The sequence below is a fragment of the Pithys albifrons genome, chromosome 2 (genome assembly GCF_047495875.1).
Source record: "Pithys albifrons albifrons isolate INPA30051 chromosome 2, PitAlb_v1, whole genome shotgun sequence".
Taxonomy (NCBI): domain Eukaryota; kingdom Metazoa; phylum Chordata; class Aves; order Passeriformes; family Thamnophilidae; genus Pithys; species Pithys albifrons.
In genome coordinates, this window is record NC_092459.1 from 31,082,388 (window position 1) to 31,096,383 (window position 13,996).

Consider the following 13,996-nt stretch of genomic DNA (forward strand, 5'->3'; position numbering starts at 1 on the left):
ATTTTCAAAATTTCAAATGTGAAGAAAACTGAGCCCTTGAATGGCCTGGAAGTTAAATGAGTTAGTTTAATTCATAACTTACACTATTAATTTTTAAAATTCAGATTGTAGTGACCTGAATAACAAATAAGCGTCCTCTTGTAAGCAAGACTTTTGTCTATGACATTTGCAGCAGTTTCTTCCATTATTAGCCATGAATTTTATGTTCAACCTTAAAAATCATGCCTAAAGTCTGCAATTCTTTGACATTAATGAGTATTACTCCAATGTATTATGTTTTCAAACAAGTTTAGGTTTACTTTTATTTTGAGGTACCTTATAATTTTAAATCACAGCATAACTTAGTCACCTTTCCCCCATTTCTCTGTGACTTGCCTGTCCCAAGATCAGTCAGAAAACTGTACGTACCACTCAGAAAGGTAAACTGTCTAAAATTCACCATAAAGACCCCTGAAAGACTTCTTAAAAGCTCTAGAGCTGAGGATTCACTGAGCAAACTGAGTGGCTTATCCTTTGATGTCTGAGTGCAGCACATTTTGTGGTTCCTTGTGGTAGACAAACACAGAGCTGGCTGAGGAACTCCAGTGGACATGGACCCAGGAGCTGGGGAAGGCTCATCCCAAGATCACTGGGGTTTTTCCTCAGGAAGCAATTAATTTTGGTCTGACTAAACTCAAGTGCGCCTCTTTTGAGGTTAATTCTGTTTGGGAGACCAATCACTCCAGCTCATGTGTTACTGCAAAGAATAATGAAAGGGATTTTCCCTGCACTTCAATTAGAGAGAAAATCATTATTATCCCTGTCAGCCTATTATTGACTAGTGCATTCTGGCAGGGGGTAAAAAATCCCTCAAAGAACCACAACAACAACAACAACAACAACAACAACCACCAAACCCCTAAACAAACAAAAAAACCGCCCAAACCAAAAATCAAGCACACAAACAGAAAACCCCACATAAAACAACAAAACCCTCAAAAAAACAAAACAAAACAAGAAAACCAATGAAAAAAACAAAACAAAAATAAAAAGTATGCACTCAAGGGATGGATTGTACAGTTGTGTGTAGTTAACAGTAGAAAAAAACATTGGAGTAAGAGGCAGAAAATCACCTTCTGACAGCTGAGAGAGAGAGTGCTAGGGGAGAAGTGGATGCTTTTGTGCCAGTAGCAGGCTCAGGGAATTGTCCTTGTTTCTTGAAGATGTCATGTGTTTGACCTCAGCTTCCAGACTTCAACAAGAAGTTATTGGTATGAAAGTGGGAACAAGTAACTAGCAAGATGCAGCCTGTCTGTGGAGGTGCAGGGTTTTTTTGGAAATACAAGATTTTATAGATTGTTAAAATGACTTTAATGAATGGATTAAGTTTAGATATAAGTTTCATGGCTTTAATGGATTTTTTTAATGATAATGACTGATTTGAATTCTTTATGTTTTTTAAGCAATAATGTGAAACCTTTGTCTTTTGGAATGGAGTTAAATATATGTAGTTCAGACTGAGAAGAAAACAAACCATCTGAAACTAGAGGGATGGGCTTTTTTACTTTTTGCTAATTAGTGGGAATTACTTCCTCTTCACATATTTCAGACCATGTCAAAAACAAGATGAGACTTACCAGAAAAGTATCTTGTTCCCTGTTTATATCAAAGGTCCTCAAAGAATTTTACACCACATCTCAGTTCCCCTTGGTTATGTAAACAGAGCTGTACAGGACAGTTCTTTGCTTATCTTGTAATTATTTCTGCGGGTGATTAATTGCTTAGCAGCCTTTCATGGCTCAGATCTCAGCAGGGCTGTGGGTCCTGCATGAAGGTTAGAAGGCTGGAGACAGGGTGGTCTCTCTTTCTTGTGTTGGAAACCTGGAGACTCAGTCCTGTTTGACAGTGATGTTAACCCGTGGGTCCCTGACCCATGCAAAGGGTTGGTGGTTCTCAACACTCAGTAAATGTGCAAATGGAGCTTTGTGTGTAAGTAGTTACTCTTTGATAATGCTATTAATTGACATACCTATCATAGAATTTGCTTAGTAGTTATTATGAAATTCACTGTATAAGATAGAGCAAAACTCACAAAGTACAGACCTGTCCTTGAAGGTGCCATACCAAGAGGCCCCAGGACCTCTTCGACTAATTAAAACAGCCAGGATACCCTATGATACAAAGATAAATCAGAAAATAGGTCAATAGAACAAGATAAGTAGACAAATTTGCCAATTAGACCAGTTACATTTGCCAACAAGTCCAGTTTGAAGCAGTTTTGAGCAAAAGGTAAAAAAGTTCACAAGAGGAAAACCAGTAACTTCATCCCCAAAGACCACCAGAGGCCCCTGCCCTGAATTACCAGGAGCAAAAGCACAGGCACAAGGAGTGGCACGGGGTGGAGAAAATGGAAATCAGTTCTTGCAACTCATAACCCTCCCCTCTCTAAGCAAATAATGTTTATGCATGAGAAATCATAAATATGTATAACTTAATTGCATATAAACCAGTTGTTAACTCGACCGGGTGTGCATGTTTTTGGAGGAGCCATCCCCCATGCACCCAGGCCTGCAATAAACGTACCTCTCTATAACCTCACTGGATATAGAGTCTTCTTTCCACAAAACAATTCCCACTGAGTAACACTTCAGTACCAGATAGTTTTGGAGGATAATTCCCGATTGTTTCCGTTCCTGTAGGACATGTTTTGGCATTAGCAGCTAGGATTAGATTGGTGAAGTCTTTCTGCTCTTGGCCTAGTACTATTACCAGTCAAGGAAAGTTTTGGGTTTGGTTGTAAAACTTTTTTTCTGCCTAAGCATTGGTGTAATTTCTATGTTGATAGGAGCAAAATATTATTGATAAAACTCTGTAGCTGCCAATATGCTTTTAGTGGAATGTATTTACATTTGGTGGTGCAGCACTTCCTGAGGGCAACAGATTGCTGTGCAATTTTTGCTAATGCATGGTTGGCCAGCAGCCCTGTATTTCTAACAGCATCATCCGGTGTGTTATTTTCTAGAGGACTTTTACAGTGGTTTCTGAGAGAGCAGTTGTCCCTCTAGGGAATGATGAAAAACCTGAATCAGCCCTTAGAACTCCTGTTTTATGTTAAACAAACTTCTCTTTTCATGATTGTAAAAGAAGTAGAGAGGTAGTGATAGTGACCATAACAGAAAGGAGGTGAAAGAGTTGTATGTTCTCTGTAAAATCCACTCTTTCTGGAAATACATGCAGGAATATTGCTATTTGTCATTAATTATGTTTTAAAAGAAGAGATTTTGAGATTCTGAAAAAATGACTTCTCCAAAACTGCTTTGATTGTGTCTTGTTCCTAAGGACTACCAACTTTGTGATCTGTCCTGTTTTTGTTGTTTGTTTTTTAAAAGCATCCTTGCAAGTAATTATTCCAGAAAACGGATGATTCTTTTTCTGTAGAGTAAGAATGTCTCCTTAAACTCATCCAGTGTAACACAGTCCTACTTGTAGGAGTCTGTATAAGATGTTAGAGGAAAAGGCCTCCTTCATTAAGTAAATGTGTGTCCTAAATGTTAAGGTGGAGTGCTATTTAAGATTTTAAATATTGTGATTTAAAGCAAAATTAGCTCTAAGACACTGTGGTTTGTATATCTGATTTAATAGGGACACATCTCCCTGAGAAAATGGCATTTTGGAACGTTGAGGGTGAAATACCCTTTTATTTGTCTGTATTGTTTTATTACCTTGTTCACTAAGCTTTTTAATGCTTAAAACACAGTAGCCCCTTTTAAAAACAAAGTCAAAAAGTTACTGTCTTTATTTTCACAGTAAGTGGTCAAAAATGCAACTGAAATAGCATTTCACACTTTCCACTGTAACATAGTGGTATTATATCAGTGGTCAGACAGCTAACTTTGTGGTTTGTTGTTTGGTTTATTTGGTAATGGTACATCCTGTAAATAGAAATAGAGTACAATACAGAAGAAGGTACTGATGGTGACTCTGATGATAAAAGGCACCTGAGCACTCATGATATGCTGACATGAAATACACCTGACCCATACTGGAATGTTGGTCCTTCTCCAACTTCCCTGAATGTAATTTAAAGGAGAATGCTAACACTGACAAAGCATGTTTTGAAGCAGAAAGTAAATCTTTATTTGTCCTTAAAAGGAAGATGAATCAGAAAGCTTTTGCAAAGTAGTCTCTGGAGATACTAAAATGTTAAACCACCAGTGAAAGCCTTTTGTGAGACATCTTGCTGCCTGCCCTAATTTATGGCTCTGTTCTGCCCAGGAACTTTGTAAGAATGGGGCTTGACAGACACTGAGTAGTATCTGGGTGCAACTTCTATTAAGATGAGATAGTCTGGGAAGCACCTTTCAGTTTCAAAGCCAAATATTTTGAATACCTTACTGTTACTTTGCTCTTCTTTCATTGTAGTTCCATCTAGTTAATTTTATTCCCAGCTTTGAAGGCAGTTCAGTTACTTGCATGGTTCTGTATTTGTGAGCATTTCCTTTGATGTATAAGGCAAACAATAGTCTTACACCAGTTAGTTGTCCCACAGGAGTGCTAATCCTTTGAGGCTGAGAGAACTCTGCTTTTCACTGGAATTCTTAGATATGAATTGAAAACTTTTGTGAAAGAGATTTTTTATGAGAAATTTTGCAAAAAGTACCATTTGTTGTATAATTGTCCTTAATAGTGGGCATATATAGTATATTTCAGTTTCTAACACCTTACTCTTTAATCGGGTTTAAAAACGCGCTGGTGGCTTAGATTAGGTGGTTTTGGTCTGACTCAGGGCAGGAATGGAGTATTTCAAGTGGACAGTAGTAGCTTAAAACATAGCTGTAGGTAAATAGATCCCAAGGAATCTTGTCCTTTGTGCAATTCAAAGTGTTGTCAGATGGGTGTGTCTGAATGGACAACATGCAAGAGCTGCACAGGAATTGTTTGTGCATTTCAGAAGTATTCGAAAGTTGAAAGAAATATTTAAAAGGCAGTGTTTTCTGTAAGTACTTCTAAAGGATAAATGTATATATGATGATTTATGACTTACTGTCCAAAGCTGAGGAGACCCAAAGGGGGAAACCAGCTTAGTGATGATCTGGTGAAAGAATGACCTGAAATACCTTATTTAAACCTGTGCTGTGACTGTATTCAGAGCTACTCAACATGTGTTATTATAGTGCTAAGCATGCAGTTTTATTGTATGACAAGAAAAAAATAGTGTTGTGAAAAATGTTTAGGTGTCAAGGGCAAGACAAAAGCATAGGAAGTGATTTTTTTTAAAATTATTCTTCTTGGAATAATATGATTTCAAGAAAAAATACATTAACCAGCTGAATTAAAATGGTGCGGAATTGGCAAACAAAACCTGAAACCAAACCAGAAAACAACACTGCTAATTACATAGGCTGGTTATTTTTGTTAATTTTAATTTCATTTTTTTCCTTTACTATTCCTAGCTCCTGGGCTGTTGCACATGACATAATTATCTGTTAAATATTTTCTTTTTTCTGGCTCCTGAAATGCCTTTTGTCCCATCCTCTTTGTTTTTACCAGAGCTGATAAAACTGTTGTCTTCACTTCTTACTAGCCACTTGCAGCACCTTGAAGCTGTCTACATAGACCTTTCTGCAGGCTTGGGGTTTAATGTAGACTTAGAATTTCAACGGCAGCAATATCAGGTGTCCAAAGCCAGAGACAACCTCAAAGTTTTATCTTTTGAGCACTGTGACCTTTTGGTAACAAATTCTAGTATTTTGTTTAAGTATAAATAACCCCATACGATTTCTTCAGTCATGGGCTTAGAGGTTTTTTGATGAGGGGGAGAGGGTGCCAGAGGGTTTTTTTGAGGTTAGTATTTTTAATGTTTTCATCTTTGTTTTAGTGGAGATAGCATTAGCATTTAAAATTTTGCTAAGATAGGCCTATTTGAAGTACTTGCTATTTCCACAATTATTTTCAAACCCTGCCTGAATTTTATTTTTATAGCTGGAGTGCAGCTCATGCATGTTTTATTCTTATGTTGTGCACAGATACTTGTACTTCTACTCTTGATGATTTAGGAATGCACTAGAAATAAAAGAATTGGTCTCATTCTTGAATAGTTTTCAAAGCCAAGGAAATACTGTGCATAATTTCCTTAATGAAGTCATAATGAAATAACATTTTTGTTTTCTCTTTTTCTAATGCAATAGAAATCAAATGTGGAAGAGAAAATCAAATTTGGTATTTGAAAATATCAAAACTAGCATTGGCTTTTGCAATTATCCACTCAAAACCACCAGGAAAGAGTTCCAAAGAATACACTGAGCACCTTGCCAAGACTGTATCTGAACAAGATTTTGGATGGAAATGGAAAGTTGAAGTGCTGGAAGCTGAAGTTCTTCGATTACGACAGGAACTTCTTTTGAACAGGATCTGTCCAAGATTCTGCTTAGAAAATAGTAAGTGTCTCAAATAATTTCTGACTATGTTGCAGTAGCAGGGAACTAAACAGCTTTCATGATGCCTGTAGCATTTCTTTGGCCTAGATATGACAGTCTTCAATGTACAGGTTCTGTTTTTCTCAAAGCTGTGAAGTCGTGGAACACTTAATTTGTAATGGGATTGTGCTTGAAAATTTGGTTCTTATGCAGAATTTACATAATTAACCTTCAGAATCAATATGTATTATACAGGATGATTGCAGGCAAAAATTGTCAATACGGAAGGTTATTCTATAAGCTTGGACATACTACTTGATAAGAATATCAATAATGTACCCTATTTACAGCTGGAACATCCTAGACATATTGCATATTTTTTAACCACTTTACAGATGTTAAAACCTGAATTTAGGCCTAATGTGTTGGAAGCAGTAATCCCTAAAATGTATAACAGGAAAGTTGGGCAGGCAAAAGACTGTATGTCTGCTGATTCTGTTAATGTATTGAGACTGTGGGCACTGTGAATGTTTTTTTCAATGGCATATGATATAATTTTGTGAGTCTGATATTGTAGGATTCAGGAAAGCTGTTAGTTAAAGAAGATGAAAAAAAAAAGAAAAATTAAAAAAGGTAGGCTCAAACAGCACTGTTTCTCTGAGTTATGCATATGGAGTGAGTCATGCGTCCTCCAAGAGATCGGCAGCACATGGGAGCTTAGAAATCAGGCAGTGGAGGATGTCTCCATGTTCTGGGGAGGTATTTCCCAGGGAGACAGAGATCAAAACGCTCTGGGCTAAAGGAGAGAGACAATTCACTGTTGAGGGGATCTCTCACCTCTAGATGTAGAGTTGATTTATGACTTGAGATTTTTAGAAGGTTCCCTCATAGAAAACTTGATGAGGCTTTACCCAGAGCTTTGCTACTGACACAGTAGCTTCTTTTTTGCATTGTGAAAAGATTTCTAGTTTATAACTTGGACTGATGGGAGGATGCATTAGACGTTAGTTAGAAGCTTTAATGATTTATCCATTTATTTTTTATAATAGACTTTTCTCTATAGAGCAGTGATTTAGTGACTGTTCATACTTAATTATTGTTTGTGTTTCAGTTCTCTGCAACCTGTTCCAAACACAAAGTGTAAAAGTAATTTTCAAGATACACTTTGCAACAGGTGTCTTATGTTGGGAAGAACTGATTTCAAATGGTGCATTTTATTAACATCTAATGTCTGGAGGGGATATTCTAATTGCGGATTAAGCAGAACATAGTAAACACTAATCAATTACCAAAAAATAGCAAATAAAACTGATTCATTTGCAACTTCTAAGTCTTCCTTTTTGTAGATTCTTTAAATTTGAGTTATGAGGAGGGCAGAGAAAGGCAACCATCCCTGGCAGATAACACCCCTTGCATAGGTTGTTAATTTTCATTGCCCTAGTCACAGTGAAGCTTGTTCACAGACATAAGATGTGTTAAATCTTTTCTAATTTTAAATGTCCACAGCTGCACTAAATTTTCTTCTTTACCTGTATAGGGAAATAGCATGCTTACTGTGCAGTTTATGGTTCACTTGATCCATTGAAATGTTTACTAATATAGATATGGTGAATTGTCTGGAAAAGACAGTCCTTCTGCATTCTGCCAGCAGTAATCTGACGGGCTTAGAAAAAGTGCCGTGATTCCGAAATCACTTAAGTAAGCTGCTCCTCATGGATAGCTGGTTTTATTTTTTCAGCTCTCAGCAGCCTGTTGAAACATATCTGACCAAGTCTTGTTTCTTAGTGAAGCTAAACTTCAATTTCAGTCTATTTTTAGCTAATGGACTCATAAATACTACAGATGAGTATGTGCTGTCCATAATTCTTCCATATTCCTTCAGTTTTTCCAGGGTTCAAAACCACCACCCTACTGATTTGAAGGACTAGTGTCTAGCTTCTTTTTCCTTGAAAAGTTTTTTTTTTTTTTACATTTATGACTATAGTGTTTATAAACCTGTTAGACAGAAACCCTGTTGACATATCAAATATCTGTGGGAGTTCACATCAACCCAACCTGTATTACATGCTGTCCAAGAGAAGTAGGGCATAATCTTCTACTTCTCTTAATCACTTGACTGTAAGACCACAAAAATGTTTGGAAAATCTGAACTGAATTGATTTCTTCATATGAGTTTACCTTAGCATTAAAAGGACACTTTCAAAGTCTTGGAGTCTAACTTGGAGGTGGCCATTTTTTTGGTGATATTTTGTACTGTTGACTCTGTTGGGTTTTTTCTCCTTAAATCTTGGTATGGCATGTGAACTCTTCTGATAATGGATTTGAGCCACGTGTTATTTTGGAAAGAAGGTGGCATTAGATGTAACTGCTAAGTGTGCATTCATGATTGCAGTGACATTGGAGTCAAATGCTCAGTCTCTTGCTTTTTGAGTAAAGAAAGATCATTACTAATCCTAGATGGGTATGTGTTCGTGACATCTACGCACTCCTCTGGTGATCAAGATGATTATGTGTATTAATAGTAGAACACCTATAGTTGACATATATAGAAAGATGATCATAGGAGCAAAGCCTATGATCCTGAAATAGAGGCCACTACACTACTGGCATCTTCTTGTTCAGGAAAAAAATATCCTTTCTTATGTGTTGTGCCAGTTTTGAAATTTTTTCAAGCCGATGGAGATTAGAAGCTGAAAGGTGGCTACTACTGAGATATGAAGGCACTAGGAGCTCAAATCTAAGTTGAGAGAAAAAGTGGTATAAGTGGTTTTTCATCCTGTTCACTTGAAAGCTACTGTGGATCCCTCAAGCCATTTGTATAGTTTGCTGTTGATGGTATACACAGCCCAAGTTCACCACCTAATGCCGTACAAGAGACATGCTCTTAAGGGCTGAGGATAACTAGGCTTGTTCTAAGCACCAGGTAATCTGCAGGTATTATGGATCCTTTTCCTCCATTAGTCACTTCTCCAGCCTCATTTTCAGAGTTGGTGTTCTGCTTAAAATGATGCAGCCTCTTAAGAATATTTCAAACCCTCAGCTTTTCTCTGGCTTTCTTGTGTTTTGTTTAACAACTGTAGGTACAAGACTACCTGGGTTTCACAAAATCCACCACCAGAAAATCTCATGCAGTAAGGATAAGATACTGCATTAGTTTCTGCTGATCCCTCTTGAGAACTGAAGAGTTCAAGTCCTTCAGCCAAGATTCACTTTGCAGCTGTATATTCCCTGCTCTGCATTCTGAGTGTGAGAGCTTTCGTCTCCCACCTGCTGTTTGTAATAATAATAGTAGGTCTTTCAGAGGCTTCAGGAATGATTAGAGACTGCCCACGGAGTTTTATTTCCCTGATGTGAGGAATTCGTGAGCTCTTTGAAGCTGTGATGCCTGTTCTCCCTCTCCATATAAAGTTGCCCACAGTATGGATGTGCAAACACATGAAGGAGAAAGAACAAAGTATGCATTTTTTTTGAGGCTATGTTGGCTAAATTATTTTTGTCCCACCTAAATGGTTCCTTATCCTCAGAGACCCTAAAAAAGTTAGAAGTGGCTAACTTGGGGGGACCATGCTTTGCTGCAGGTAAACTGTTTGGTGGTGTGAGTTGTTACACTTTAATGTGTTTATAAAATTGCTCTGGTGTATATTCAATGACTGTGCTGTGTCTGCAAGTTCCTTATTTGACTTGATGTTCAGTTGCCTTTCTGAATACAAGAACTCTATTTCCTTAGTGGTGCTTTGGGCTGTGTGTCAATCATCTGAGGAAGAGGAGAAGCAAATCTTTTTGTAATTTGTTCATTATTTTTCACCTTGACAGTATTGTCTTGACAACTGTGCCCATGGGTAAAAAGAAAGTCAAATTTCTTATTAAATCAAAGTTTCCTGCCTTCTTTGATTCAGATTGAAATTTCACAGTAAGAAGGATAGAAACTTTTTGATGTTATTCCAAGAATAAGGATATAAAGTATTTTACCCTTCTGTTGTCACTTTGCTTTGGGAGCTACATGAAAAGATAAAGGGGTCTTAAAAAGCATTGATGAAATTGATAGATTTATGGATTGAAGCACCTGCCCTCTAAGAAAAATTCCTTCGCTGTTATCAGCTCATAAAATCAATGATCATATTGTTTCTTGTCAGGTTTTTTTAAAGAACTCTGAAAAGCCTGCAGCTGTTACTCCAACCTAAGAAGGCATAAATGCAGTACTCTACACTTTTTTTCCTAGCATGTATTTTAGGAATGACAGTTTAAAGTATAGATGTTTATTGCCTTGGTTGTTTTTGGCTGATACTCTTGAAGGGTTCCTAATCAATTGTTCACGGTATATGTTTAGCAAAACTTGTATCAAGTATGTATTCTCTCTTGCTTAGCTTCACCTTCAGTCTTGATTCATGTTATTCCCTTCTTATGCAGTGGGTAGAAATTTACTGAACTGCTTGCTCCTCTAATTAAAATAAAAATCAAAATCTCTCCATCCCATCCCTTTTTCAAATTAGTTTAGTCTTCCTTTTATAGATCCTTTACAGTAGAACTTCATCTGCCATGCCCTGAAGTCCCCTCCTGTTCTTACCCTCCACGGTAGTGTGTGGGTACCAATCCACCCTATCGTAGTGTGTCTGTGTGTTAAGGGAAACATTGAACTCTGAGTCAGAATGTGATTACCACAAATGCCTGATTTTTAACTGTACCCTGTGCCTTGACCTTTCAGGATACTGTCCCCTAAATTCTAATACCTGTGTCAAAGAAGCAACTTGCATCTTTTTGGGAAATAAGAGCCAGAAAAAAGGTAGAGGGCTATAGACTAGAATTTCCAAGTTCCCATGGTATGTTTAGTTGAAAGCTATTTCTTCAAGTCAGTATGAAATGAGCTGCTGTTACAGATTGCTGTGTCCTGTCATCACTTTTTCTCCCCTGGTATTTGGCAGGAAACAAGGAATGCAAAAGCATGACAGTAGCAGAGGAATTGTGAACCTCTGAGGGGTACCTTCGAAATCTTTCTTTTTCTCCCTTCATTTTTCCAAGGTGAGAAGATTCTCCATTAGGTGCCAGTCAACACTTAGTTTGTTGCCATGGAAAACAGTTCTGATTAATTTTGTCTGGTGTTTAGGGATTTGATGTTTCTGTGTAAAGACATTCTTCCCTCCCTACCTCTGCCCTATCCCTCTCCACTCCTTCCCCCCCAAAAAAAAGTGTCCTTCTCTCCATACAGATCCATAAGGGCAACCCAGTGTGTGTCATCTCAGCATTTTTTTTCTCTAAGGCAAAATGGTATCAGACAGACAGTACTTCAAAAATGAACTATTATTTGACATCTTAAGTGTACTAGTGTACTCCCATAGTTCTACCAGTGGAAACAATGAAAGCAGGCAGCATTGCAAGGAATGTCTCACAACTTAAAAAGTATTGTATGTTTTATGAGGAGAGCAGAGAATTGAGAACAGATCTGTGAGATGGCGAAAATGAAGTTAAATTGTGTTTAGCACAGATTTACAGGAATATGGCTCTTGAAATATGATGATGAGATAAATCTGTTCTCCATAATAGTAGTGACACAGTGGGGAACTTTATGAAAACTGAGGCCTTTTCAGGATAATTAAATAAGTTAATTTGCAATCTAGAAAAAGCATCAGCTGGAATGTAATGATTCATTGCAATCTCAGAGTACTGCCCCTTCCACGGATAACAGGTCTGTTTTGGTTGTGGAAACTTTCCCCCTTTGAAATCAGATGCTTTCTATCTTATGCAATGGCTTTGCTACAGCTGTTCTAAGCACATACTTGAGGTGAAGGCACCCAAGAATCATCGTTTTCTTTCCAGATTTCTGTATAAGGAACCCACTCAGAGGGAAAATCAACCCTATTGTCCCAACAAGAGAAAAGGTTTGTTATTATTTTGTTAATTGCCTGTATAGATCAAGTTCCTTATAAGATGCATAGTGATTATTAGGAATAAGGTTCATAAAAGCAAGTGAGATTCATAATTTAGTGTCGATTAATTTCTTCTGGGTAACAATGATAGTCATGGGGAAAACTAAATGTATATGGTAAAAACAGGTTAAGAAGTGTGGCTATGACAATTAGGATCCTCTTGCCTATAAGTGTGCTGTGGAAAGCTAAGGATCCGTCAAATTTTTCACTAGAAATACGGAATCACAGAATGATTGACATTGGAAGGGACCACTGAAGTTCATCTTGTCCAAGCCCCTTGTCAAGCATGCCACCTAGAGCCAGTTGTGCAGGACTATGTCCAGAGAGTTTCTGATGACCTCTATGAATGGAGGTTTTACAACCTCTTTGGGCAACCTTAACCTAACTCAAACTTAGAATCTCAGTTCCTCAAGCAGATCTTTGCTTGTCATTATGGATATATAAAGAGAAAACCTAAGTATTTATATCATGTTGTATTCAAGAAAAGAGGTGTTTTTAGGAAGGCACCCCCTAGCTAATTTTTTAAATCCACCTCATTTCAGCCTTGATCTCATTGCAGTTCCATCCAGATCATTGCTGACTGCATTGACTGATACTTCAGGTCTCTTAGCAAAGCTCAGTTTGTTTCACAATATGAAGCATTTTTAATAAGGTGTAGTACTTCCAGTTCAGTACCACCAGTTCAGACCTGCAGTCTATAGGAAACATTAATTCACATAATACCTTGAAATATGCCCTATCTAGCTTAGAACTCAGATTTCAGTCTCGTCATTGAGATGATCAATATTGTAAAGCTTGTCAGATATTCTGGCATGAAAGCTGCTTGATGGGCATTAACTGACCCCTATCTATGTTTGTCACCTGATTCTTTATCCTTTAATTTCTTTACTGCAAGTATTCTTTATTTGACTTGAACTACAAAAGATTTGTGTTGGCATCTACAGAAATCCCCTAAAAATGAATGTTTATATCCTCAAAATCCTTCTCAGTTCTTACTGAATTCTAAACATTTAGATGCTTTATGTAAGCAAAATCCTTAACAAATTGAAGTATATGCTTCTAAGCCTTCAGAGAACCATTTAAATCTTGTCATTGAACAATAATTTGAGAATTTTACATAGTTAGTCCTGTATTCATTTCTGTGAAATTATTCCTAAATGGGATAAAATATGTCAGCATGCACCTTAACATTAAAAAGCACGAAAAAACACATCCTAGATTTAAATAGAGGATCTTTTTTCCCAAGCTGGTTATAAAAAAACCTGTGGAAATGCAGATGAAAACTGTGGGATACCTGGCTACTAAAATTTCTTCATTTGGAGAATTCTAGAATCTTCTTCTTATTTTTCCATTGTTATTTCAGAATAGTGAAAACAGAAGTTTGTTTGGTTCTAGTTTAGGACAACAATGATGTGCTAACCATATACAAGTTCATGAGTGGGGAGAGCTGTTTTTTTCTCAACCAACCAGCTTGGCTAGTAATGTAAACAGAGTAGAGACAGGGTTACACATGAAGAAGAGGCAAAGAAAGCATGTTGGTTTTTAAAGAAGAGAATAAACTTGATCCATTGTTCATGGAAAGTGCACTTCAAACAAACCAATCAATGAAGATTAAATGAAGAATAAACAAGAGTCCTGAAAAATGCAGAAGTGGACAAAATTTCTCTTAGGTTTTCATTT

The 13,996-nt window shown here is 37.1% G+C and overlaps 1 protein-coding gene across 1 annotated transcript in view; it reads left to right on the forward strand.

The window, feature by feature from the left end:
- Positions 1-1,207: 1,207 nt before the first annotated feature.
- MEI4 (meiotic double-stranded break formation protein 4) overlaps positions 1,208-13,996 on the forward strand; it is a 65,447-nt gene continuing 52,658 nt past the window's right edge. Inside the window, exons 1-2 of the mRNA XM_071579895.1 lie at positions 1,208-1,268; positions 6,168-6,416. Of these exons, the coding sequence (XP_071435996.1) occupies positions 1,208-1,268; positions 6,168-6,416 (310 nt within the window). The remainder of the gene's footprint in view (positions 1,269-6,167; positions 6,417-13,996) is intronic.